Source organism: Antrostomus carolinensis, unplaced genomic scaffold (assembly GCF_000700745.2).
Source record: "Antrostomus carolinensis isolate BGI_N321 unplaced genomic scaffold, ASM70074v2 scaffold17342, whole genome shotgun sequence".
NCBI lineage: Eukaryota > Metazoa > Chordata > Aves > Caprimulgiformes > Caprimulgidae > Antrostomus > Antrostomus carolinensis.
The window spans coordinates 23,325-46,741 of NW_010300343.1; the positions used below are offsets into that span (position 1 = coordinate 23,325).

The 23,417-nt window shown below is 39.9% G+C and overlaps 1 protein-coding gene and 4 non-coding genes across 5 annotated transcripts; all 5 read right to left on the reverse strand.

Annotated features, from left to right (window-relative positions):
• Window positions 1-1,136: 1,136 nt before the first annotated feature.
• NOP58 (NOP58 ribonucleoprotein) lies at window positions 1,137-22,882 on the reverse strand. Its single transcript, XM_029083786.1, has 14 exons — window positions 22,804-22,882; window positions 20,995-21,047; window positions 19,018-19,142; window positions 17,853-17,989; window positions 16,607-16,671; window positions 15,191-15,325; window positions 14,144-14,289; window positions 13,080-13,206; window positions 12,251-12,414; window positions 11,393-11,527; window positions 10,133-10,194; window positions 7,488-7,621; window positions 2,227-2,345; window positions 1,137-1,469 (listed from the first exon to the last, which is right to left on the reverse strand). The coding sequence occupies exons 4-14, from the start codon at window positions 17,954-17,956 to the stop codon at window positions 1,413-1,415; spliced, it is 1,248 nt and encodes a 415-aa protein (XP_028939619.1). The 5' UTR covers window positions 17,957-17,989; window positions 19,018-19,142; window positions 20,995-21,047; window positions 22,804-22,882; the 3' UTR covers window positions 1,137-1,412.
• Window positions 12,831-12,915, reverse strand: LOC114818345 (small nucleolar RNA SNORD11). The gene has a single exon (XR_003766140.1). It is a non-coding gene; the product is annotated as a small nucleolar RNA SNORD11 (small nucleolar RNA).
• On the reverse strand, window positions 13,959-14,042 carry LOC114818346 (small nucleolar RNA SNORD11B). Its single transcript, XR_003766141.1, has one exon. It is a non-coding gene; the product is annotated as a small nucleolar RNA SNORD11B (small nucleolar RNA).
• Window positions 15,932-16,020, reverse strand: LOC114818344 (small nucleolar RNA SNORD70). Its single transcript, XR_003766139.1, has one exon. It is a non-coding gene; the product is annotated as a small nucleolar RNA SNORD70 (small nucleolar RNA).
• Window positions 20,637-20,725, reverse strand: LOC114818343 (small nucleolar RNA SNORD70). The gene has a single exon (XR_003766138.1). It is a non-coding gene; the product is annotated as a small nucleolar RNA SNORD70 (small nucleolar RNA).
• Window positions 22,883-23,417: the final 535 nt, after the last annotated feature.

A 23,417-nucleotide genomic window follows, 5' to 3' on the forward strand; every position in this document is an offset into this window, starting at 1 on the left:
ACAGTCCCAACATGCTGTTGTACTATACTCCTTGACCAGCCTCTCAGTTATAGCAGTTAAACTCACTGCAGCCTTCCTGAGGGGAAAAGAAAAAAAAAATACAGTACATGTTCTTGATACTGGTAGAACTGCATAGAACATTACAACTTTTCTTAAGGATTCAGTATATCCACTTACACTAACAGGTAAGTAAGCCAGAGGCAGTTAAACCAAGAGCTGGTCGAAGAGCTGTATTGCACAGAAAAGCACCAGCTACAATGGCTGCAGACTTACCAAATGTTGTCCAGCTAAAGACTGGACTATTTGGACTGGACTACCACTATTTTGTTTAGGTAATAGTCTACCACTACATCTAGGAAAAAAAAGAAACAAAACACTTCTTCATATTAATTAATAAACTGAGTGATAAGCATAGTTCATTAAAAATAGTTTCCTTTTCCACCATAAAGGTTCAAGAGCTTTAGTGTCTTGATCATACAATGCTACTTCTGTGCATCTGTATCCCCTACAGAGAATCTCATCGGCAAATGGCTGATTTCTACTACTAATAAAAAACACTTGTCTTTTCACCTTCATTATCAGATAGCTGAGGGAGTAATTTTGCCCTGGGTTTGGGGTTTTTTTTTGGTGGGGGTTTTTTTTGTTTTTTTTGGGGTTTTTTTTTTTGTGGGGTTTTTTTTGTTTGTTTTGGGGTTTTTTTTTGTTTTGTTTTGTTTTTTATCAAGTGAAGAAAGCTGCCACAATCACCAGAGAAGCAATTTGGAAGCTAACTCATGTTAGTTCAAAACATGCGTCTGAATCTTGTCAGTCAGTGCAGCATAAACCAAGATCTCTGAAAAATGATTAAAAAAAAAAAAAAAAGGCTTTCTCAGGAGAACTACAGTGCAGATTCAATAATGCACCTCAGCTGTTCCACGCATCTTTGATATTATGCAGAGATATTTGTATTATTTTACGGAGAACTTAAAAATACTACAACCTTTGAATTCTTTACAGAATAAACTGTAACAGAACATTTACACATGTAGAAAAATTTTTTGCTGATTATTCATTTAAAACAATAAATCTTATAAATAGTTCTGATAATAGTCAGAAAACCAGCAAACAAGTTAAAAGACAGAGGCATAAAATCTCCATAAAAATGTTTTTATTCCTTATCAACAGAGACTGCATATGAAAAGATGATATATTATGAGCTTTTCAACAACAGAAACTGCAAAAAACCAGCAATCCTCCTAAGTAGCAGAGACACTGGGGTATCCTGTTCCAGGGCAGAAGACAGCTACAAAATCCATCTCCTTGCCCTCTTGGAACACAGAGAAGTTAGTTTTCAGCAAGAGGCTAAAGATATTATATCAAGAAATGCTACTCTGAAGCAGCTGTCCAAGGCCAATGTTCTCCCCTGATCCTCATCAGGCTTCATCCTCTTCTTTCATTTTCTTCTTTTTCTTCTTCTTTTTCTCTGTATTCTGCAAACAAACAAAAGTTGCTACAAGCAAAGCATAATGGAGAAGCAAAGCAACACATGTAGCTAGGCAACAGAGCTCACACTCAAAGCATCACAGCAGCTGCCATACTCAGCAAAGCACAACCTGAGAGATGTTCCCTTCCTCTATTGCTAAATGCACTCGATGTTTACAGCATGGTGGGGCCAGTGGGCAAGGGAAGCTGTGCTGTCTGCTATACTGCTGGCAGCTCAGCACTGTGGCCAGGCAGTGTAGCTGCACTAAACAAAGGGGAGAAAATTAAACCCCATGTTAAGAACAGAATTTCAAAATTAAGCAACTGGTTTGGTTTAGTCCTATCCACTCTACCGTTGCTAGAAGACATCAAATGATGCTTCATCAACTCAGCAGGTACAGCCCCTGATCCCTACAAGTCCTGAAAACTAGACAGATGCCTGTGGATTGGCACCAAGGGACATCCTCTTCACTACAAAAGATGTAGAAAGACAGAAGACTAAAGTTGTGGGTGGGCAGGAGAAAGGAGGGGAAACACTTCTGGTACATGGCAGCATTACAGTCATAAATTTTGCAGACCTTATTTTGCAATGCAAATCTTATTCAGCATTACAGTGATGGATATAATGAAGTAGCTACTAGAGTAAAACTGTCCTTGCATACCGTGGGTTATAGAGACAAGAGTATTTTTTGCCCCTCACTCCATATGGTTTTGAGAGAATCCATTTCTATAAAGGATCAGATAAGCCGTACGATTCTGCCTCACCTCAGCTATGGGGCTGGTGGGGGGCTCCTCGCTCAGTACTGCCTCTTCAGCTTGCTTTTCCTTATCCTTTTTCTTTTTCTTCTTTTTGACAGGTTCACCATCTTCTACAGTTGTTTCTTCTGTTCCACAGAAGGAAGAAAAATTATGGCAGGTTGTCAGTAATAGTATAAAAAGCAAAAGGAACACTCTTTGCGATTTAAGAGGATGTAATGATGATAGTAAGAATGCAAAATACTAAATACAACAGTGCCCTTTCTTTACATCTCTCTACACCTATTTTTTCTCCACTTGGCCCTTATCTGCATGACTGCCCCCTGCTATAATCAAGATATGTAACTACCTAAGACACAAGTGACAATATTCAGACAGCACTAGTCACATCTCCTCGTACAAACACAACTCGTATATGCTATTCACAAAGCTTAAAACAAGTTTGTGAGCCTTCATTTGTCTGCCAAATTTCCTTCAAGTACTCTTTTCTGAAAACAGACTGTCCACCATTCAACGAATATTTTCACCAGCATCACAAGAGCAGTGGAAGGACTAAAACCCACATAAGAAATGCATTCAGACAGCAGTAGCTTGTTTGCAACTGTAATGTCAGAAATTTGCTAAGAAGTAGGCCAGTTTTCTTAACCGTTTAGGCTGGCAAACGCAAAGATCTCTTAACGCTGAGCTAACATAAAGCATTTAATAAAAAAGCAAAAACTCTTTCCTGTCCTGGAAGACAGGAACTGAATTATTTATATAAGCTGAGAGGAAAGTTAACCCAAGGAAAGATTTATCAATGGCCTCTTACATTTATTTTTCAGAATTATTCGTCAACAGCTGGCCTATCTAATCACAGTGATAAAGTCACTATGATTTACCATTCATTTTCTAGAATACATACCACAGTCTTGGGAATCTCTAGGTAAAGAAACCAAGCAGAAATCATTACCAAGCTGTTACTGAAGCATACCCAAGTTAATTTTATTTGCACAACTGAGTCAGTGCTGGATACCAAGTTTCTCAGCATGTAGTACTCACGAGTAAGTTCATGATGTAGCAACCACTGTCCTCCAGAAGCTACAAAACCGAGATGCTGAAACCAGTGGTGTTTGTGGTGTGTATAGTTGCTACTGGAGGTGTGACTCAAAAAGTAATTTTCTCACTATACTCCCCCCAAAAACCCAAACCAATTTCATTTTGAAGCACACTCACTTACAAAAACAGAAACAAAACCAGGGCAATTATAAAAAAAACCCAAAACACACAACCTCCTAACATCTTGATTGTACTTTGTCACAAGTTTAGTTCCTCAAGGCAGCAGCAGGATTATAGGAGTCAAAAATATACTTCAATCACTGCCTCTAACATAAGCTTCAGACAAAAAAAATTGGCTTCAGGGTAAAAAATTTATAGACAAGTCCACAGAAAAAATACAGCCAGCTAATACATGCATTTTTTAAACATTAAAACAATGCCAGAAGCAAAACTGCAAAGGATTACAGATAAAGGAACTGGTAAATATAATTGTAAGTGGATTCTGCCATACACATCATTCACAGTGAACAGTGTGCAAGCATAAGGCATTCAAAACACATCTAAAATTAAGTATCCTCACCTCCCTATGTATGACATGGGGAAATAAAAGTAGCTGAAAAATAAGCATAAGCTACATTAAAGCCATACAGTACAACAGCAGCATATGCATCACATTTTGCTATGCGATACTTTCACTCAGCTGGATTGGCAAGCTGTGCATTTTCTGGCAAAACGTTGGGTAGTAACCTCGGAAAAACAACTTCTTGTTATTACCCTACACATCACCCAGTCTGATACACCAGGCAGTGGAACCTGCCACATTCACAACCACAGATGATGATGCACTGTGCACTCATAGGCACTGTCACTTCCCACAGCCAGCAGCAGATGCCTTCCTGAAGGTTTCAGTTGCTGCTTTCTAGCAAAGCTCATCACAAGACTTCATGTATTTGTATCTATGCAGAATGAGGATAAAAGCTCCAGGGGTGCTGGTCTTTTCCCTCCGGGTGCAACACTTTTAAGTCACTCAAGCCCAGTGGGGTTTCTTTGTGACATACAGCAGCTGACTAGAAAGCCAACAGCTCTAACTATTGGGCACCAAGGCATAGAAAGCAACACCCAGAAGAGCAGTTTGACTGATGGCCCTGTGCAGTGCTGGAGATCACCAGCAGTAGTTCCACTCATTTATTTTCCACCACTTTTCTCTATGCTTTTACACACCAGCCTGATGTACCCTCCCTCATCCACATGATGCTCAGCATGTACAGAATCACATCACACTGCCTATCAATAAAGATGCCACGTCACGATGTTGCTGTCATTTAAGGCTGTGTGTCTTGCAGGGTTCACTCCATTAATCCAAGATTATATTTCTCTTTTCAAGAGGGACCTTTCCAAGTCACTAGCTGCTACTATATTGTGATGCTTAAATGCAAGCTGAACACATCACTGGGGGCACTGGCTAGCCCTGTTGGTGGTATGCATCCCTTGTAGCCACACTCAGCTTCAAAGACTGTAGTCACAAAATTACCTGTCCTATTTCCCTTTCCTCACCATTAAAACAGGTTTCAACAGACAGCTCCTTCAGTGGATGATAACTTGTTTCAGGCACTATCCTTCCGCTTCATTACTTTTTAGGTGTAAAAGGTGAAAGGGGTTTGAAGTCATGCCTCACCCCTAACCCCCCTGCCAGTTCCTATCCAAAGTACTGTCGTACATGCAGTGCCCCAAACAGGGAAGGAGACAATGCCACACATCTAATCTTATGGTAACATTTACATTTCAGGCTAGCACAATTCAAAATATTGTCCCCCTTTACAACAAATATAAAAGCAACATTTTGACAAATCACTCTTCAGTGCCAGCTTCACAGGTTATTCCTGTCCTTTACCCTCCTCTTGTAATACAAACTGGCTGAAGAATTAATTTGTTCCCTGGACTGCTTTTCCACCACTGGCATTTAACATGAGTTGTACAAACAGCATGGGGAAGGAGGGAGCAGAGACTTCTTTCACAACACTATGTCTGGATGTGTAATCTCTGACCAGGGGAAAGCTTAATAGAGCACTGCATCAAAAAGAATAGAGCCAAGAGCAGCAGAAATTAAAGGCTCACACATATTCAAGTGGACATGCAACATAAACCTCAACGCTGAGACCTCCTCTGCACTTTCCTGTATATCATGAAACTTACCAACCTGCTCAAACTTCTTGGACCACCACCACCCCCCCTCTAGCACACTGTGCAGTCATACCAATTATACTGGGAAAGAACAAGGTCATGGTCTGTCTAGCCTATGTCAGGGAAATCCATGTACTTTGCTGGGTAGTCAAATACAAGCACTTGCAAACATAGGGGCAGTGCTATTTTAGAGTACAAGAGGACAGGCTGAAGGGATTAGTTCTGTATACAGGTGATACAAGATAAATAAGCACTCTGAAAACACTTCTTCCATAGTCTGAAGCAACTGGCACAGTTAGTTCTAACGCCCAGATATCCAAATAAAATGACCCAGTTGATATGAAGAACTGGGAAAAAGCAGGAGCTATGCACCACACATCTGAAGAATGCCCTATCTTTTCAGGAAGAAAAGTAGCACATCTGAATCCTGTACTTCAAGTCTTGGGAAGTTTAAAAAACCAAACAAACAAAACAAAACAAAAAAAAACCCAACAAACAAGCAGCACAGATTTCAGTAGTCCACACCTATTCTGAACACCGTCTACTGCTCAAATAATTCTTAGTAGCTCAAGGATATCTGCTAAGCTCCATCCAACCCCTAAACCAGGGGGTATCAGTGCTCAATAAAAGCAAATGAAGCAAACACAAGCAAGTTTGAGTATAAAAGCATGAACCACTGAATAATATATCTATGAACAGAAACATCCTCCTCCTACAGTAAGAGACCAGACTGGAAATGAATGTAATATTTCACCTCTGAGGAGCTTATGCCTGTGAGATGTCAACACTTGCTATGATAATGCAAGGGAAGCCCAAGGGAACATCTCTGAGACTATAGTAAGGAAAGTTAGTTCAAAAGATTATCAAAAGCAGTAGCTGTGAGAACATCCACATTCTCCAAAAAGCAAATGGGCAAAGTTCAAGCCTCCAAAGTACTCATGTGTCCTTGTCTCATTATGATAAGTACAAGAAAACAAGCTGGGGAACAGATCTCAGCTTCACAGCACAAAGCATTCTCCCTCTACTGTTAACTTTAATTCTCAGCTAAGTTTAGGTTCCTACAAGTTTCTTCATCCACATACACAGACACCATGTAACAACTGGTGTCTGGAGAGATCATATCTCAGCATCAGCTGAGCATGAAGAGGTACACAACCAGCATAACTACACTCTGATACTCTAGAACACATCAACACAGAGAAGGGCAGAACAGGAAGGCTCTGATAGCCCTCACCTGCTGCAGGCACAGGTAGCTGACAAAACCTGGGAGTAATTCACACCCAGATCTGGCTCAGTGTCTCAAAGAAGTGACTTTTAAGTCATTTTCCTTTTCCTTTTTTTCTCTCCTCTCAAGTTACACACTGAGTACTCCACTATCATAGTAAGTATTAGGCCAGCCATTTAGAGGTGCTGAAGTGCACACTGTAGAGAAGAGAGAAAATGTTTCTTAAAATGAAGCATAATATAAAACCAGATTATTTCAAAGTTGCAGTCCAAAAATCTTTCGTCACACAGTAAGTTATCAGAGAAGGAAAGAAGAACTGTGGCCATAGTTCAGTTGTAGCTCTCCAGAGAGTAACAATTGTTCATGTATTATGTAAATTCAGACTGCAATTTCCAAGTCATTTCACCTCAGATTCTGACATTCAATGTTTATATGTCGAAACATGCCAGAAAACATTTCTATACAAGATAAAGCAGCATTCTTCTAAGAAAATTGGGCAAGTTCACATTTTACAGAGAAGAGTTTTTTTTGGTCTTCAAGATACTGAGGACTACTAAATATGAACCTGCCAAGTACGAAATTCTGCAAGAAGGATGAGTAGTTTTGCTTTTAAATGTTCTCATATGCTTCCAACTGTTTAGAAATGGATATTTAAAGTAAATTGATGGCAGTCTGGTGTCAGTCCATAAAGGATTATTACTTTTTTTTTTTTTTAAATACACTGTCATACCCAAGGAGAATAACCAGGTAGTGTAGCTGGCTGTAAACGTTAAGCCCCACTGCACAACACACACAGTGACACACCAGTAGCACAGATGCAGCAACTAACCTTTCATCTCTGCTTTGAGCTTCTTTGCTTTCACAGCAACCTCTGCATCTTGTTCCTCCACCTCCTGAATTTTGCGTTTCTTTGAAACAGCAGGAAGCGTAGAGTCTCCAGATGGATCAAATACTTTTACTTCGCTGTAATGAAGAAAACAAGTCCGTTTAAGTAACTAAGAGAAGAGGCAGCCCCCAGGTAAGATCCTGCAGTTGAATATAAACTTTCCAACACAACCTCTTCAGAGTATTTGCAAATCAATCTTGCTTAGCTAACAAAGCATCTACAGCTAGTGAGGCCCTTTCTCCAATGCATTAATTGTTCATCGGTAATTATGACTACAGGAGATACGCCACCAAGTACATCTGAACAGAAGATACCAGTTAAGTAAGAGTTTGGTTCCGGTTTATATTCAAGACTCTACGGATCAATTATATTACCCATTAGATTAATCTCTCTGCTACTGAAAGCCTTTCTAGCATAGCTCTATGGTCACAAGCACATAGCTCCCCACAATTTGTTAAGTCCCTATAAGTTTACCCTAAGGGTAATATATAGTCAGGATTAGAAGTAGCTTTACTTTTGCTTTTTCTGCACTGCTTCTCCATCATTACATTCATAGGGCACAACTCACAAGGCAGGGTAATGCTATGGCTCATCTCTGTATCACTTGTATCACCAACTTTATGGGACATTCAAATACCTAACCTGTGTCTGAAACTGCCTCTTCTCAAATACTGCACGTTCCTTTCCCCAGTCCCAAACTCCTCTGCAGGCTGCAGAGGACCAGCCACCCTGAAATCCAGTGCTAATTAGTTGAACCTTTTCAGGGGCAACTGAATAATCTAATATCAATGAAGCATTTTTTATTTTTTCTTACTCCTTCGGAACAGAATTCCTACTGAAGGAGAAAGGAGTTTTAAAACAGTAAGCCAAAATTATTCCCCCCCTCCCCCGCTGAACATCTGAACCTCTCTGAAGTAGGAATCTGGTAGCTACCTTGCACAGTTACAAAAGCAACTGAGGCTACCAACTAGACTGGGAAGCACGTGGTAATGCTAGCAGACAGCACCATCAATTAATCCTCTGAGCATCAGAAACTACTCTTATGGGTATTAATGCTACATATTGCTTTACAGAAATTGATTACACAGCCTTTTGCAAACGGGACTCTGCTTCAGTTAAACACAAGCAAGAGCTCACTGGCTTCCTTGTCATTGTCAAAATGCTGCTGCTAATAAAAAAAAAAACAAAACAGCAAATAAATATGCCAAAGATAGCAAATGCACTCTCTCACATCTTTTTTTGAAAGCATACTGAATTGCTTCACTTGAACCTCATCTCTAAAAACTACCTCACAATTAACTTCTGAAACATTATGCTGATGTAGCTAATTCATACTGGATCCATAGTTCCACACGAGAGTAAGAGATTCTTGCCAACGTCCTTAGAACACTCATTTTGCCCTTCTAACAATCTCCATAAAGCAGCAGTACTACCATTTTTGTACTACAAGGATAATTTGACAGGGGCTAAGTTAGTTTCCCTTTTAAGCAGCCAGTCTAAGCCAAACAGCCAGGAACTATCTTCAGTCTCTCCCCCACGCCTAGACATGTTTGCAAAGCATATCTAACAGTAGAAACATGTCCTGGTAGAAATTCATGACTCCTCATTTCAAGAGGTCAAAACCCAGCATGTATGTTGTCTCCTCAACACCCTCCTCCCTAAGCTACTGCCTCCTTACACACCCTGATGCTTCATTTACTGACACTGTCTTTTCAAAAGCTGCTCCAAAAATCACTACACTTTAAAATGCCTAGCATATGGAAACGTAAGTTACAGCTAGGCTTGCAGAAGACATTTGGGGACCGCAGATGGTTTTCCTCACGGAACTAGCACCCAGCCCTGATTTTGCCAAGCACTTGCCCTCCCTACACCAAAGGTTAGGCAAAATAAGCAGGCCAAGCTAGGCAAGAAGCCTGCAACCAAATCAAGCAAAAATACCCCAGATGTCACAGCTCAGACTGATAATAACTTGTTCAAATCCTTAGATGTTCAGTTGTCCCAGTTGCAATTTACAGTGTCACTTTAGGCATCAGAAACTGCTCTAACATTGTCCAGAGTACAGACCTTATCTATTGCTTAAGATACACATTACTTAATACAAACAAGACTTAAACAAGGAGATGAAGCTTTGCTCAAAACAAGGGGTTTTTTCCTTCTCTAAGAACAAGACAACTAAGTAGGTCTCTAGGACAGTTTGAAGGTCAACGAAATTTATTCAAACTCCAATTTTCTCAAATTTAATTTAGTCTAACTTGCATTAAATAAAGCTGCTATATATTAACTCCCCAAATTATTCATCTGTTTGGGCTGATGTTGATAGTATCTAAATATACTTGTTACCTTATGATGTCAGTAATTAACTATTAGAAAGTCGGGACTGTTTTTCTAGATCACTGGCTTTACCACAACTGTAAAATGTGGGGAAAATAGAAATCCCCATTAGCAATGAGACTTGTCATCAGTGCTTAAGAGCACGGAAAATGTTTTCTGGATCTTAAGTAAACTCAGCCCACAACCAAAAAGCTTATCAGAAATAAACCATGGAAAATTATTTATACACAGCCAAGCTGAAAGGAAAAAGTATTCACCTTTTGTTTTGATACTTGTCTGTCCTGGCCAAGGCTTTTCCAGTGCCACTTATTCTTCTTATCTGCAAGAAAAATTTGGAAGTGGAAAACAAATTACAATAAAAACAATTCACAACACAAGTTCTACAGCTCTTGAAAGGAATTAAAAATGGAAAGATAGACATATATTATTGGTCAGCCTCTTGTGTACCCATACAAGTCTTATACCTGGGAGTAGAATAGTGACAGGGAGGTAACTGGGATGAGAAAGGCATGTGCTTTTCCAACACTGCTCTTCAAAAGCTCAATTCAATGAAAGAGCATCTAATATTGAACCAAACATACCACAGCCACGTGACATAAAACATTGTATCTCTAAATTCCCAAGATCAGCTCAAATTTGTGCACGCTTTTTTTTTTTGCAAGGATAACTGCATGTCAGGGCAGGTATCACCCCATGCCTGGCATAAAGCCAACCTTAAAACCACAATACAGTCCCCAAACCGCACCTGAATTAAATCTGTACCTGTCAGGTGATCAGTTTCTGTTTTTGGTATTAGTATGCCTCCTTGCCTTTGTTTCAATGGGAAGTATCACCTCCCATTAAATGCCCAAGGAGGAGCAGGCAGGTTTTTCTGGATTTTTCTTTTTTGTTCTAATGATGCCAGTACTACAGCATTAGTATCAGATCTTCTAGCTTGGAAGGCTGAACCTAGTCATCATTTAAAATATCACTAAAAGAGGAAAGCAAACCCTGCATTGTCCCAGCATGCTGTGCCAATGGCAACAGATCAAACTGCAGGTATAGAGAGGCAGGATATGCATTAGGTGATGGGAGGGCAACACAGCAATTTGCAGAATAACATCTTGCTTTAGCTACAGAAGGTCCTTAAGACTAAGCATCACCAGCATTCAGATTCTAGGGAACCATGGTAGAAAATGTGATGAGAAGAGAAAACCCAAATGTGCTTTCCTCTAAGGTGTTTTCTAAGAGAAAGAAGCTATGAAGTAATAAGTATATCTTTGCAATTAATACAGAGATGTAGTAGAATATAAAGGTAATGTAAATTAAGTCAGGCATGTAAACAAGAAAAACTGACATACAAACAAATGGATGAAGCCAGATTGCAAACCCTACAGCTCCAGCCAAGGTTGGGAGAACTACAGAGTAAGAGTGACACTAGATCACACAACTGAGGGAAAAGACTTAGAAAGCAGTACATCAGGAAATCACACCATAAACAAGAATGTCAGCTTCGTGCAGCCCTTGACTAGACTCACCCCTCTCTCTTCCAAAAGCCTCAGTCTTGTCTCTACTTTTAGTCTGTTCTCAGCTCCCATTTCAGCACTGGTATTCTCTCCCAGGGCATCGTAACGAATAGTCAAGGCGGTCTTAGCTGCCAGCATTCGAGAGATCTGGAAAAGTCAAAAAGAATATTAAATGCTAAGACTTAACATAAGGCAATGATTCACTCTGATCTGGAAACCATACCCACACACAAAAGAACAGAGTACTAACTAGCAGCTTTTAGTCCAAAAAACACTTAGTACATCATTCTTTCAACACTGAAATACTGTTAATGTAATATCTTATTCTCTTGATAAACAGAGGGAAGCATCTGAGACAGCAAGTTAGTTATACATATTCTACTCTACCCCAAACTTTAGATCAGGTTAGTTTGAGGTGTAATTTCCAGCTGGACAGCTTTCTCCACAATTCATATTTATCCACCCGCATTATAAAAGCCTAAACTTTAAAAGCAAGCCACAAAAGTTAGTAGCTTTTGAACAACAACAAGAGTCCAGTTTCCAAGCAAGACTAAAGCCTGTAACAGCTTAGTTTACTATCACGTAGAAGAAAGCTGTAACATACCCCTTGAGAAAGCCAGCATTACAGCGTAACTCAGCGGGAATGCATCTGTTATTACTCAGATGTGTCGAATGGACGATCCCATTTGCTTTTTCAAACAGGACAATGACATTCAAACATTTGTGGGACAGTGGCATTTTCCATGTAACCATGAAGCAATACAGTAAAGCAAGCCATGGGAAGAGCCTCACTGTGAAGCTCAAGACATCTCATCTACAAATATTCATGCTCTAGAAAAAGTCAAGCTGGTAAACAATCTTGCAACTCACCTTTCCTTTGTTTTTGGTATTGCTTTGTCCCACTAGGGAAGCATGATAGATAAGGCCAAATTTAGGTGTGTCTCGTTTAGTCTTCAATGCTCTGAAGAGAGCCTTCTCAGCACCCAGTAACTGAACTGTTGAAGCTGGATGTTTTGCCAGATTCAAGAGAGAACCTAGAAGGAGGTGACACAGCAACAATAATTTGTCAGAGGAGCAGCTAGAGAAGCAGTAGGCTAGATTCCTACACTATTCAAAAGTGGGAAGCTCAGAGCCATCTATTTCTATGAGAACTGCTTCACGTTCATTTCTTGAAGGACAGGTAAGCCATTTCAGTCTTTCATGCTTCAACTAACTCTGTCTTGGTTTCATTTCAGCAACAGGAAAGAAGGCTGAATCAATAAAACATTCCACTGGAGTAATGCCTACCCCTGACAAAGTCTGGCAGCAAGAATGTGTCATAATAGAGCTGCAGCATAGATAACTGAAATAAGGCTGCGACCTTGAGGCAGTCTTGACTATAAAAGCCCAATACCAGTTTGTCTACATTCTACCTCAGAAAAGACTGGACTATCAGCAGAAGGCTCAGTAAGTGTCTCAGAAGAGGTAGTGACTTAAGTTGCCCTCATATTCCAAAAAGAATTAGGCCAACTGAGAACTCAATCATCACAGACTACTACCAAGCTCATGCTGGTATTCTCAGATTCCTCAAGAGCCGCCTACCCCTCCTTTTACCAGGAGATGTTCAGCAGGGCCTTGCATAATGCTTTTAGCTGACCAGCTCCTCAGAGAAAACCTCCGAGTCATCTAAGCTTTCTTTACACTGATGAGTGTAACTCACCTGCATGAGCAATGAGCCTTGCTCCAACCAGTTCACCCACCATGACGGTGAGATTAGGAGCAATGGCCATCATTCTGTTCTTCAGGTAGTCATACAGCTGTGTCCGGTACTCGGATATTTCAATCACCTGGTACAGAGTTTGGTTACAGGAAGCAGTATTAGCTAACTGACAAATATTAAGAGTTAAACATACTGAAATGAGAAAGCACTGAGAATTACAATGAAGACTACTAACAAAATGCACAGACAACCATGAGCCAGAGTTACAGGACATATTCCCATAGCACAGCTCCATCTACAAAGTATATTGGATCTGTATTGCTCATTCCCTTATGCAACTTATTTTCTCAGCAAAGCTCCTGATAAAGGAGCTGACAACGTGCCAAAGACAGTGAAGCAGAACAAAAATACTTAGTAAGGACATTTTCTTTAGGACAAAACCCTGGAACATTCAGTTTTCACATAAATCTTTGCCACCATTCTCTTGAAATAGGATAAATGCTCTTTACTTGTTCCATACAAATAAACACAATTAGAATGCACACAAAAAAGCAGCCCAGTCTAGACCAAGAACAGGAACTCACTACTCCTATCTCTGCCACTCCCTGGTAAAATCACAAAGGGATCCAACTGGCACAACTAAAGACAGAGGGAGTTCACATATAATCTAGATGAAAGCAGGACAGGGCTCCTAACTCTTCTGAGACCTCAGTGTTCCACTTTTAACCCAGGGTTTATCACCTAGCTTCAAAAGCGACAGATTAAAAAGAGGCTATACACTACCATTATCTCAAGGACTTAAAAGCACAAGGATGCCAAAATTCCAAGCAAAATAAGACTGCTACTTTCAGAAGACTTTGGACAGACATCAACAGCCTGAGATGGCTCAGATGAGGTAGTGACTATGCACCCTCATGTCTATACATCAGGAGAACAACAATATAGGAATCATCACTGCCATCACAAGTGTGTTAGCAATGCCCAGGGAAAATCTCTCCTTGGCAGAAGAGGTGCTGATATGGATAAAGTAGAGTTCCTATTGCTATTCATCCTTGGGTACATACCTGATCACAGAGATGGATTATGTTGTTTATATCTTCTTCTGATACTTCTGTCCCCATGGAAATCTCAGCAGCCGCCTTCACATCCTCTTCGATCTCCTCTGGTAGGATGTCAGAAACGTCAGAGGAGGCAAAATTGCTTCTGTCTCCTGTGGGGGACAGATGAAAGCATGTTTGTGCTGAGGGCAAGATGAAGTAGTAAAAAAAAAAACAAAACCACAGAAATAGACAAAGATAAAAGGTCAAAATAAAAACAGTGAGCCAGGTCTGCTGTCACCCTATTCCAAACTCCCAAAATACATGTCAATGTTCTGACTTTTTGTTTATGCTAGCTGAGAATGGTTGGAAATATTAAATTTCAACCTAGGAAAAAAGCCCTTATTCTGTAGCACTGCATACCTCTTTTCAGTAACTGCTTGCTGCAAAATTTTCAGTCACAAGATTACAAAGGAAGAATTGCAGGAAGCAAACAGTCATTTACCACTAACCAAACCTATGTAATTCTTCCTACAACTGGGGAAAAAAGCTCCCTTAAAACAACAAGTCTCCCTCTCTGGACTGCAAACTTCATCATTAAAAAAAAAAAAAAATAATTCATCAGTACAAAGCACACATTAAGAGGTAAGGCAAGTGTCCAAAACATTATAGTGGTCATTCTTCCTGCTCTTATGAATAATTATAGCAGTTGTAGTCTCCAAGAACACATGCAAACAGGCAGCAATTCTCTTTACATCAGTTTTTTGGCAGCTAATTTCCAAACTGGTCTGCTGATTAATTGCTGTTCTAAGAAGATATGGTGGTGGTCTATGAAGAAATGGCTGGTTATATGACATTAGCTTTCTCTTAAGCTTCAAAACAGTAAATTGTATCAACATACAAATGCAAACATACACTACTTTTCTACTGGCCCTATTTACACTGCTGCTGACAGCACGATTGCATACATGGTCATGACTAGCTGGATGAGTGGCTGGTCTACATATCAGTGCCATTAATGCATTGCATTCTAACATGCAACATTCTCCAGGTTCACCTCTCCTTATTACTCACCAACTTTCCGCACACATTTACAATACATTAGGTTATCTGTGATGATTTTGCCCAGTTCGGGGAAGTGCCAACCATACCATTCCCTGCAGCGCATGATGTAGTTATTCAGTTCTTTGTCCAAGTCATCAAGAAGTGCTAAGAGAAAGAAGAATGGACTTTTTTTTTCTAAAAAGTTAATCTAACAATGGAAAACTCTCAAATCAACAAATGTAAATGGTGTAAAGGGAGATAAACAGAAGTATTTCTTTCCATATAGACAGACACTACAAGTTTTTACTTTTCAGAGAACTGCACAATCCCAGGCACAGTACTACAGAAATATTAGAATTCTCATGAGTGTGACCTAAAAGTATCATCACTGAGACTGTCTTGGACAGGCTCCTTTAACAGTTGTAAAGCACATTCCTCTAGAATAGAAGCAGCAGCCAGTTATTCTTCCTCTCAATCAGCTGAAGTGCTACACACAAGATTGACGTAAAACTTAGCCATCTAATAAACTTTAAGGAAAATGTTTTAATGGTAAAAAACTGATCTTGTATTCATTGACTTGATTTAAAAGATTGTATTAAAACCTTTAGTTGCCTTTATAATATAAATATACCCAACACAAGTCCAACAGGCTCACCATTTACCAGGTATGACCAACAACCAGATTTACAAGGCGAGAGTATAACACCCACAGTATATATTGCTGCAGAGTCCCGAGGCGAAAATATTTCCCGCTAACGCAATACCAGCATCCACATCTGTTGTCTCAGTGGTAGTGACGAAGGAACTGAGTTAAATCATTAACTTCAGCTTAACTATGTTTCATCATTGACAACAGTCTGGGAATTAATATTCCAAACAGGATTCCTCACCACTGCTTCACAGCAAGTATGCCCTTTATGATATGGACGTCTTCAAGGAAAAATGAGGAACAGGCTTTCCTAGCTGAGTTTACAATTTCAGTCTTCCATAAGGAAAGTGAGGAGATGGAACGGAGCATTACACACTACAATGGGTTTTACGTGCCTGACATAAGAGTCTATTTCTACATTGCTCTCTATGCAAGATACCACCAAAATGAATGGTCAGAAAATCCTGTCCTGTGAGGCCCGTTCTCCCAACACTACTCAGAAGGGAGGCATGTTGGGAAGTGAAGTCCTCAGAGGACTGAACTAATACTGCCTGTATTTCAGCTCATCTCTACACTAAGAAAAAGTGGATGTCAGTTTACTGTATCACCCTAAAATTGTTCCTGTTTGCAGAAAACCCTGTTAAGAAAACACACCTTATGCCTAGCTGAACATCAATGTCCAATTTACTGAAACAGGTTAGGAGGAAACTGACAGCAATACTTTTCTGTAACCAACATAAAGAAGTCAGCTATCCTAAGATGAATCCATTAATAATTTAAGCTCTAAATATACTTACAAATTGCCTGGATAATCATGGTATCTACTTTGTCTGGGCTGAATTTCAACTTGTATCGGGAAAGGCTGAGGAGACAGAAATACAGCTTCATCAGCAACCTGACAACCTGCTGCAAAGTATGTCCCACCTGTTCCTATTTTACATGAATATAGCTGCCCCATACGTTCATTCACACCAGCTCAGTTTTACACCACTGACTGCTCTCAGCTCTGTCCAGAAGCCACACTGACCCAAGTTTCACAACAGCTCTGACACGTGTACATGCACATGCCCCGCGACCAGGGTGAAAGGGAAAGTTAAGGCCCTCTGCACCACATGCAGCAGACTGAACACGAGTGCTGTGGAAGGAAATTGTCTGTTGGCTTCTTTCTGCATGGTTCCCCACAAAAAATATTTGTCAACAGCACTTCCAGTTCTGCAGTGGCTGGAAGCAATCCACAAAACTGTACCTACCCAGCAGCAAATATCAGCCATGCTAATGTGAAGCAACAGAAGAAACTTCCTGGAACAGATTCTCACTGTCTGAGAAGGCTCATTACCATCTGGTTTTAATGTATGTTTGAAATTTCTCAGTATGCTACAGCAAAAGACACTTATTATCAAGGAGGATTTGCATCTTCAAAGTCCTTTTTCAGTATTAATGCCCATTTTCTAAACACGCATCTATTTTTAAGGAATTAGCTGCAGCAAAGCAGTTCTCTAACTTGTCAATGGCTCACGGACAGGATAAGCTCATGTCAGAATATGGATTAAAAGTTACTTATGAATGAATGCTTGACTCCATGCTGATCCAAGAACTTTGTATTTAACTACTGCTCCACTAAACCTAAAAGGCAGTAATAGAAAGGTGGGAAGACAACTCTGCCTTTAACATTTACATTATGTATTGTACAAGTATTTATTCTGTCATAAACCAGCAAAGCATGGTCTTCAACTTGTCTCTCAGTGGCAACAGAGTTTTAAATGACCCATTTGACCGCTATGGAGACATTTCAAACCAAATCCTAAAGTACATAACATGCAAAGGAAAGCTATCAACTTCAAGTGAAGATGAAGCCTATCCCTGAAGGGTGGGTGCAAACTGGAAATCCCTTCCCTTATAAAACAATATTTCAGATACAAATGTCTTGACCTCCGGAGTCTGAGACCATGGCACATACCCACAGACACTTCAAGCAACACAGCATAGCCAAGGACACAGGACCGGGGCAGAGAGGGATTGAAATACAGCTGTTCTAGAACCCACCTGTGTGCCAGCCCCAGACACATGGCTGCCATCTCTCGAGAAGGGAGGCCTGTAATGAGCCCTTCAATCTGCGAGCGAATTCCTCTCATCAGCTCTGTAACCATTGGGCTGTGTATACAACTCAAATTCAGCTTGTCCTGCAGGATGGAAATCAATAGTCCAAAGTCAGGCATGACAATGGCATTCCTCTAAAGCCTTTCCTTCAGTAGCCTTATCTCCTTACACCTGGCTTTCCCACTGCAATCCTGTGATCACACAACAGTTTCAGTCACCTTTGATCCTCAAGGTAAAAACACACACAGTCCCCCACACAGTAACAACTCCAGTTTGAGGAAGAGATTTATAATTAATGCTCTATCTGCTACGTAGACATTGGAATCAAAGATTCAAGATTCTGCAGTTTACTAGAAACAATTTAGCCACAAAGAGAAAATTCAGAGGTGAAGGGTTGGGGGCTTTGGGTCTTTTTCAGAGAACAAAACTGAATAATTAGTTCAGAGTCCTCGGTATTATTCACTTTAACACTAAATCCTCCTCATTCTGCAGCCTGCACCAGTCTCCTAAGACAGCATGGGGAGGTGATCAGAACAAAAATCACTGGAACACGGAGCAATCAGCCACGAGATGGGAACCTGGTATTTGACACCTAGGAGACACTGAAGAAAGCAGTCCACTTCTACTGTACTTCCTTCCTTCCTCTGATAGGCAACAACCAAAGGATGTACACAACTGTCTGAAGACTGAGGAAGGCAGAACTCCCAACAAGACAATATATCATCACGCCACTATTGCTGCATCTGTTAGTGAGGAATAAGCTTGTCTGGTTTTGTTTGGTTCCTCCCCTCCCTCTTTTTGTGGCTGGGATCAGCAAGGAAATTAATTTTTTAATCTGCTGTTGGTTTATAACCAATGCTGAAGAGAGGAAAATCAAGCAATCCTTAACACCTCAGTGCACCTTTACCATATAATTCATTTGGGTACTCAAGACAACATCTTCCCAGTATACATGCAGTACACATTTGATCGCAAGGATCAGCTGTCTTTCACACTGCAAACACAGCATTGGCAGGGTAATCCACTGCTAATAACTGCAACATCTCTGGAACCTGACTATAAGATTTCAGTAGCGTGAGACAAAAGGAAGAATGGTAAAATCAGTTATCACCTTTATGACACCTCCAAGTTTGGCATCTGCTACAGCCAACTGTTCATGGGCATCTTTTGCCACTATTTTCTTGAGAATTTTCTTCAAGTTCTTGCTGAGCTTGCCTTCTACAAGAGCTGTGGATGCTGTATAAAACAAAAAGAACAAAGGTGCAGGGTTTTTTCCCCTCCTAAAACCTGTAAAAATAGTACGCCTGACTTGCTATTTTTATTTTAACTGCCCACAGTAGTTTTAGTCTGAGCTGCAATACTACTTCACCAGGCAGTGGCTAAAATCAAAATAGAAAAAAGTTATATACTTACTCCTTCGGAGGCCTAAATCAAAACCCCTTCTCCCTGTTGCCTCTTCTTTCTCCATGTGGTTTCAGTTCTATTTCTGACAATTTTGTTTAAGGATCTCTACAAACAGTATGCCATATGTTTTAGATATATGTTTAACATTTCTGAAGACAAGGTTATATGGGAACATTTTGTGTATCATTTAATTAACCAACCATTTTCCAGGTCTCTTAGTCAGAAAACACGATACCCTAAATTGAGTAATGACTAATTTGCATCCTATGATGATGATGTATTGTCTAAAGCCCAAAGAACGATGCCAAACACGCTGACAGGGCAGAGACAGATACTTTTAATATAGCATGTAGATTGAAGAATTTAAAAAGGACGTTTTTCATTCCCACATATTAACAGATCTGCAAAAGCTTTACAATCCCACACAACATATTTCAGGTAGGCACTTATACAACTCTGCGGGTCAGCTCTGTGCTCTGCTGAACTTCTGTGACTGATGCAACATCTTCACAGTAAATAGAGCAGAAGCCAGTGATTTTTGATTTCCAGAACCTTAATGAAATGTCAGGGTAAAAATCAAAGTGCTGTGCTCAGTTTCCTCTCGACCTTTCTACAGTGGAGATAAGTTTCCACCTTTCAAGCTGGCCAATAGCTCCTAACCCACTTAAAAACAGCCACATACATAGTCCTCCCTTCAAAATAAATGTGACATACGTGTGAATAATATCTCCCATCTCAGAGATAAGTGAACCTGAAGCAAAGTAGGAGAAGTTTTTTTGTCCTTTTTTTTTTTTTTTTTCTGTGCTGTGTTTTTTGTTTTGGTTTGTTTTTTTAAATCAGCCTAACTATACATGATCTGAATCCAAACCTAAGCAAAAGTAACATAATCCAAAAAACATTCCAGCAAGAACATACAGCAGCTTCGATCTCAGTTGTTTAGCTTGCATCTCATATATGATGGTAGAATCTCCATTCTTGTTTCCTTAGCTTCCTTTATAAGCCATCCTTACCACATCAGAATACAAAGATCCCTTATTTAGTCATAAATATGACCTGAAACATCCACCTACTGACATTGTACAGCACATTCAACAGCAATAGGCACATCATTTCTGAATGATTAGCTAGAACTTTTATCATTTCTGTTCAAACTAGTCCACACAGCATCATGCATTCAAGTGCTGAATTAGTAAAAATTATTGAATATAAGGCTTTCCATTTTGTTTAAACCCCGAAATTTCTTTTAAGTGGAGCAGACGCGGTTTTTTAGGCATAATACACATCCATAAAACAAGGGCAGTTGTAATAATGTATGCACACTGATAGCCGTCTGTTGTCTCAGTGGTAGTGACGAAATGTTGACTCAAATCATTTATAGTCAGCTTCAACAAGAATCCATCACTGACAACAGGCTACAGGTATCCGTCAAAACCTTCTACATGGTGCTTATCAGTGAGCAACTGAGGAAATAAGCATGGTAGGAAAAAAACTGACTTCATTACCTTTCTACTGCACTATAGACTGGATGGATGACCTCATAAAATGACAAAAAGTTGACTTTGAAAAATTTGTAATTTAAAAATTAACCAAAGAAACAAGAGCAGGGACAGAGGTAAGTAATGAGTGAACTAGTGCATGACAGATTTATTCTATTTTTCTTTTAGAATGATGTTAACTCACTTACCAGCAAGTGCTTCTGTTGTGTCCTGAAATTTTTCAAAGTGTTTCAGCTTTACTCTACAGAAGAAAAATACAAGAGTGTAAACGAATGCACATAAACCAGATGCTAGAACCACTTCACTTTTTCTCTGCATCTGCTATTACAGCTCCCCTCTTCTCCCTAAGACTGCAAGAGAGCAGATTTTAATACCCAGATCCTCAGAAAGAGGGAAGAGCACTAAACCTGCTGATTAAGTTTGAGCCTGATGTAACTTTTCAGCTGGGTCCCATAAACTTTATTTTTAAAAAAAAAAAAAAAAAAAAAAGAATTTTGCTTTAGTATTTCTAGGACCAAAATTATGAGAAATCCTAAGGCCCCTTTTTGTTTTGTAGTTCATATTTAAGAAAAGACATCATTCATTTAAATTTCAACACTGCACTCTGATTAACTAGGTGTCACCACTGACTGACTGATGATAGCATCTTTCCACTCATCTTCAAAAGGGAACCTTCTGCCCTGGTGGAACACATAGCCTGCACAGCTCAGATTTAACATGCTTTTCAACCAAATGCATCTTCAAAGACTCCAAAACTGAGCTGATGCATTGCCTGTGAATCCTCAAATATTCTAACACCTAATTACAAGGGAGGGCAAGTTCTGAGCTGAGCTTAAAACAAAACAACAAAAAATTCTTCCATGCCCTAACTACCAATCAGAGTAAAAAATCATATGGATAGTGTTTGACCACACTGTGTCAGATCCTTAAGCTCAGCTTCCCCCTCCTTCTCGCGTAGTCTGTGGTGTTGATATCTAGAGTTACAGCTAAGAAGCTATCTCAGTCCAGTAAATGCCTTGTCAGGGACAGGCATTTGACTAACCCAGTTCTGATTAACTACTGCTCTTTGTGAGTCAAGTATCTGCACAGGAAGCAAGGTCACAGATAAAGCTGAATGCTGGAGTTAAGCATTCGTAGAGCTCAACAGAAGCTCCAGGCTTACACTAATGCCTTTTCAGAAAGGCAGGAGAGATAGGATTTACTTTGATCAGAGTAGAGATCCATTAAGTACCACATCCTGTCTAGCAAGTGGCTGAGATGATGTTTCCAAGACAAGATTAACAACACTACAAACAGGCAGATGCGGGATATTCCAGCCTCTCCTCTAAATGCTGTCACAGAACAGGATAAATCCAAATCACAAGGCACAGCTTGTTCAGAGGTATCCTTTATAGCCAAAGCTGGTCAGAAATCTTCCAATAAAAACACACTAGACAGACTTGGGAGGAATCCACTGTTGTCCCCAGCTTTAGGGCAATTTGCTAGAAAGGCCAACTCGGTCAGTGGACACTGCAATCCCTGTGCAGCTATGCAGTGGTGCTAACACTCATTGATGGCATGGGAAACACTAACTCACAAATCACAGTGATTCACATGCTATTAGTTTCAGCTGGATTAAACTTTTTTTCTTAAATAATTTCCTGTGAGCACAAAAACCTGTCATTTCAGACAGTTCCAGCATTACAAGCTTGGATGTTCTTGTCAAAGCATACAGATCTCAAAATACTGTTCAATTTTTTTGCTTTGATGGCACAATGTAATGACTTCTGCAGCTTAATTGTACTGCAAGGAAAAAAAAAAGTTCTTTCTTTCACTGTGATATGCCATTTTACAGTTCTCTGAGTATCTAACTTCATGTTATCACTGTTCACAGCTTTTTAGGTTTCATAATACTGAAAAATTAATACTTCTTTCCAAACCTCAGATGTGCATAACAACGGGCAGGCACATCCTTCCAAAAGCCAGGATGCTATCTATCCCCACATCAAGATGCTTACATTTTGTTTGCCTTTTCCGGAGTTTCAAATTCTTTCCATAAACTGTCAACTTCTTGGAGCTTTTTCTCATTCAGAACCTGGAGAAAAAGAGAAAAAAAAAATCACACAACTATATTTAAAGCATTTTTGAACAACCTTCAACCCTGCATTCATCAGAGAAGACCTGAAGCAGGTTTACCATGTATCTGACCACTGGAAGTTAATGCTGATGGAGTCCAACTCTATTTTGGCGATCTCCAGTTTAATCATTGTCTCTCAGCAGCTTTATCCTACTAATATACACACTACATCACAGTGTTTTTACTTTCAACTGAATTACAGAAGTTGTTCAATAATGGCTGAGTCCTTCTGAACCTGCACATTAAAACAAAACCCTCTCCTTGTTTATCAAAACTGAGCTTGCTCCACCTCCTCTACAGGACTCACTCACAACCCCAGTGACCCAAAACCAAACCTGCCACTACTCTGGGAAAATACAAACATGTCTGGGATGTGTAACAGGAAGGAGTGATCCTGCAAGTTATTTTCATTAATCTGAGCTAGCCCAAGGAGGAAGAAAGAGAACATCTTTATAAAGAAGACTTTTCACCACAGCTTGGTAATCAGCTGAGCCA

Excerpts from the sequence above, each read along its gene's own strand:
- NOP58 (XM_029083786.1), bottom strand. The coding sequence starts at position 17,956 with ATGGTTACAGAGCTGATGAGAGGAATTCGCTCGCAGATTGAAGGGCTC. Across the intron at positions 11,528-12,250 it reads ATACCAAAAACAAAGGAAAG|ATCTCTCGAATGCTGGCAGC; the intron begins GTGAGTTGCAAG and ends TGACTTTTCCAG. Across the intron at positions 10,195-11,392 it reads GGCTTTTGGAAGAGAGAGGG|ATAAGAAGAATAAGTGGCAC; the intron begins GTGAGTCTAGTC and ends TTTTTCTTGCAG.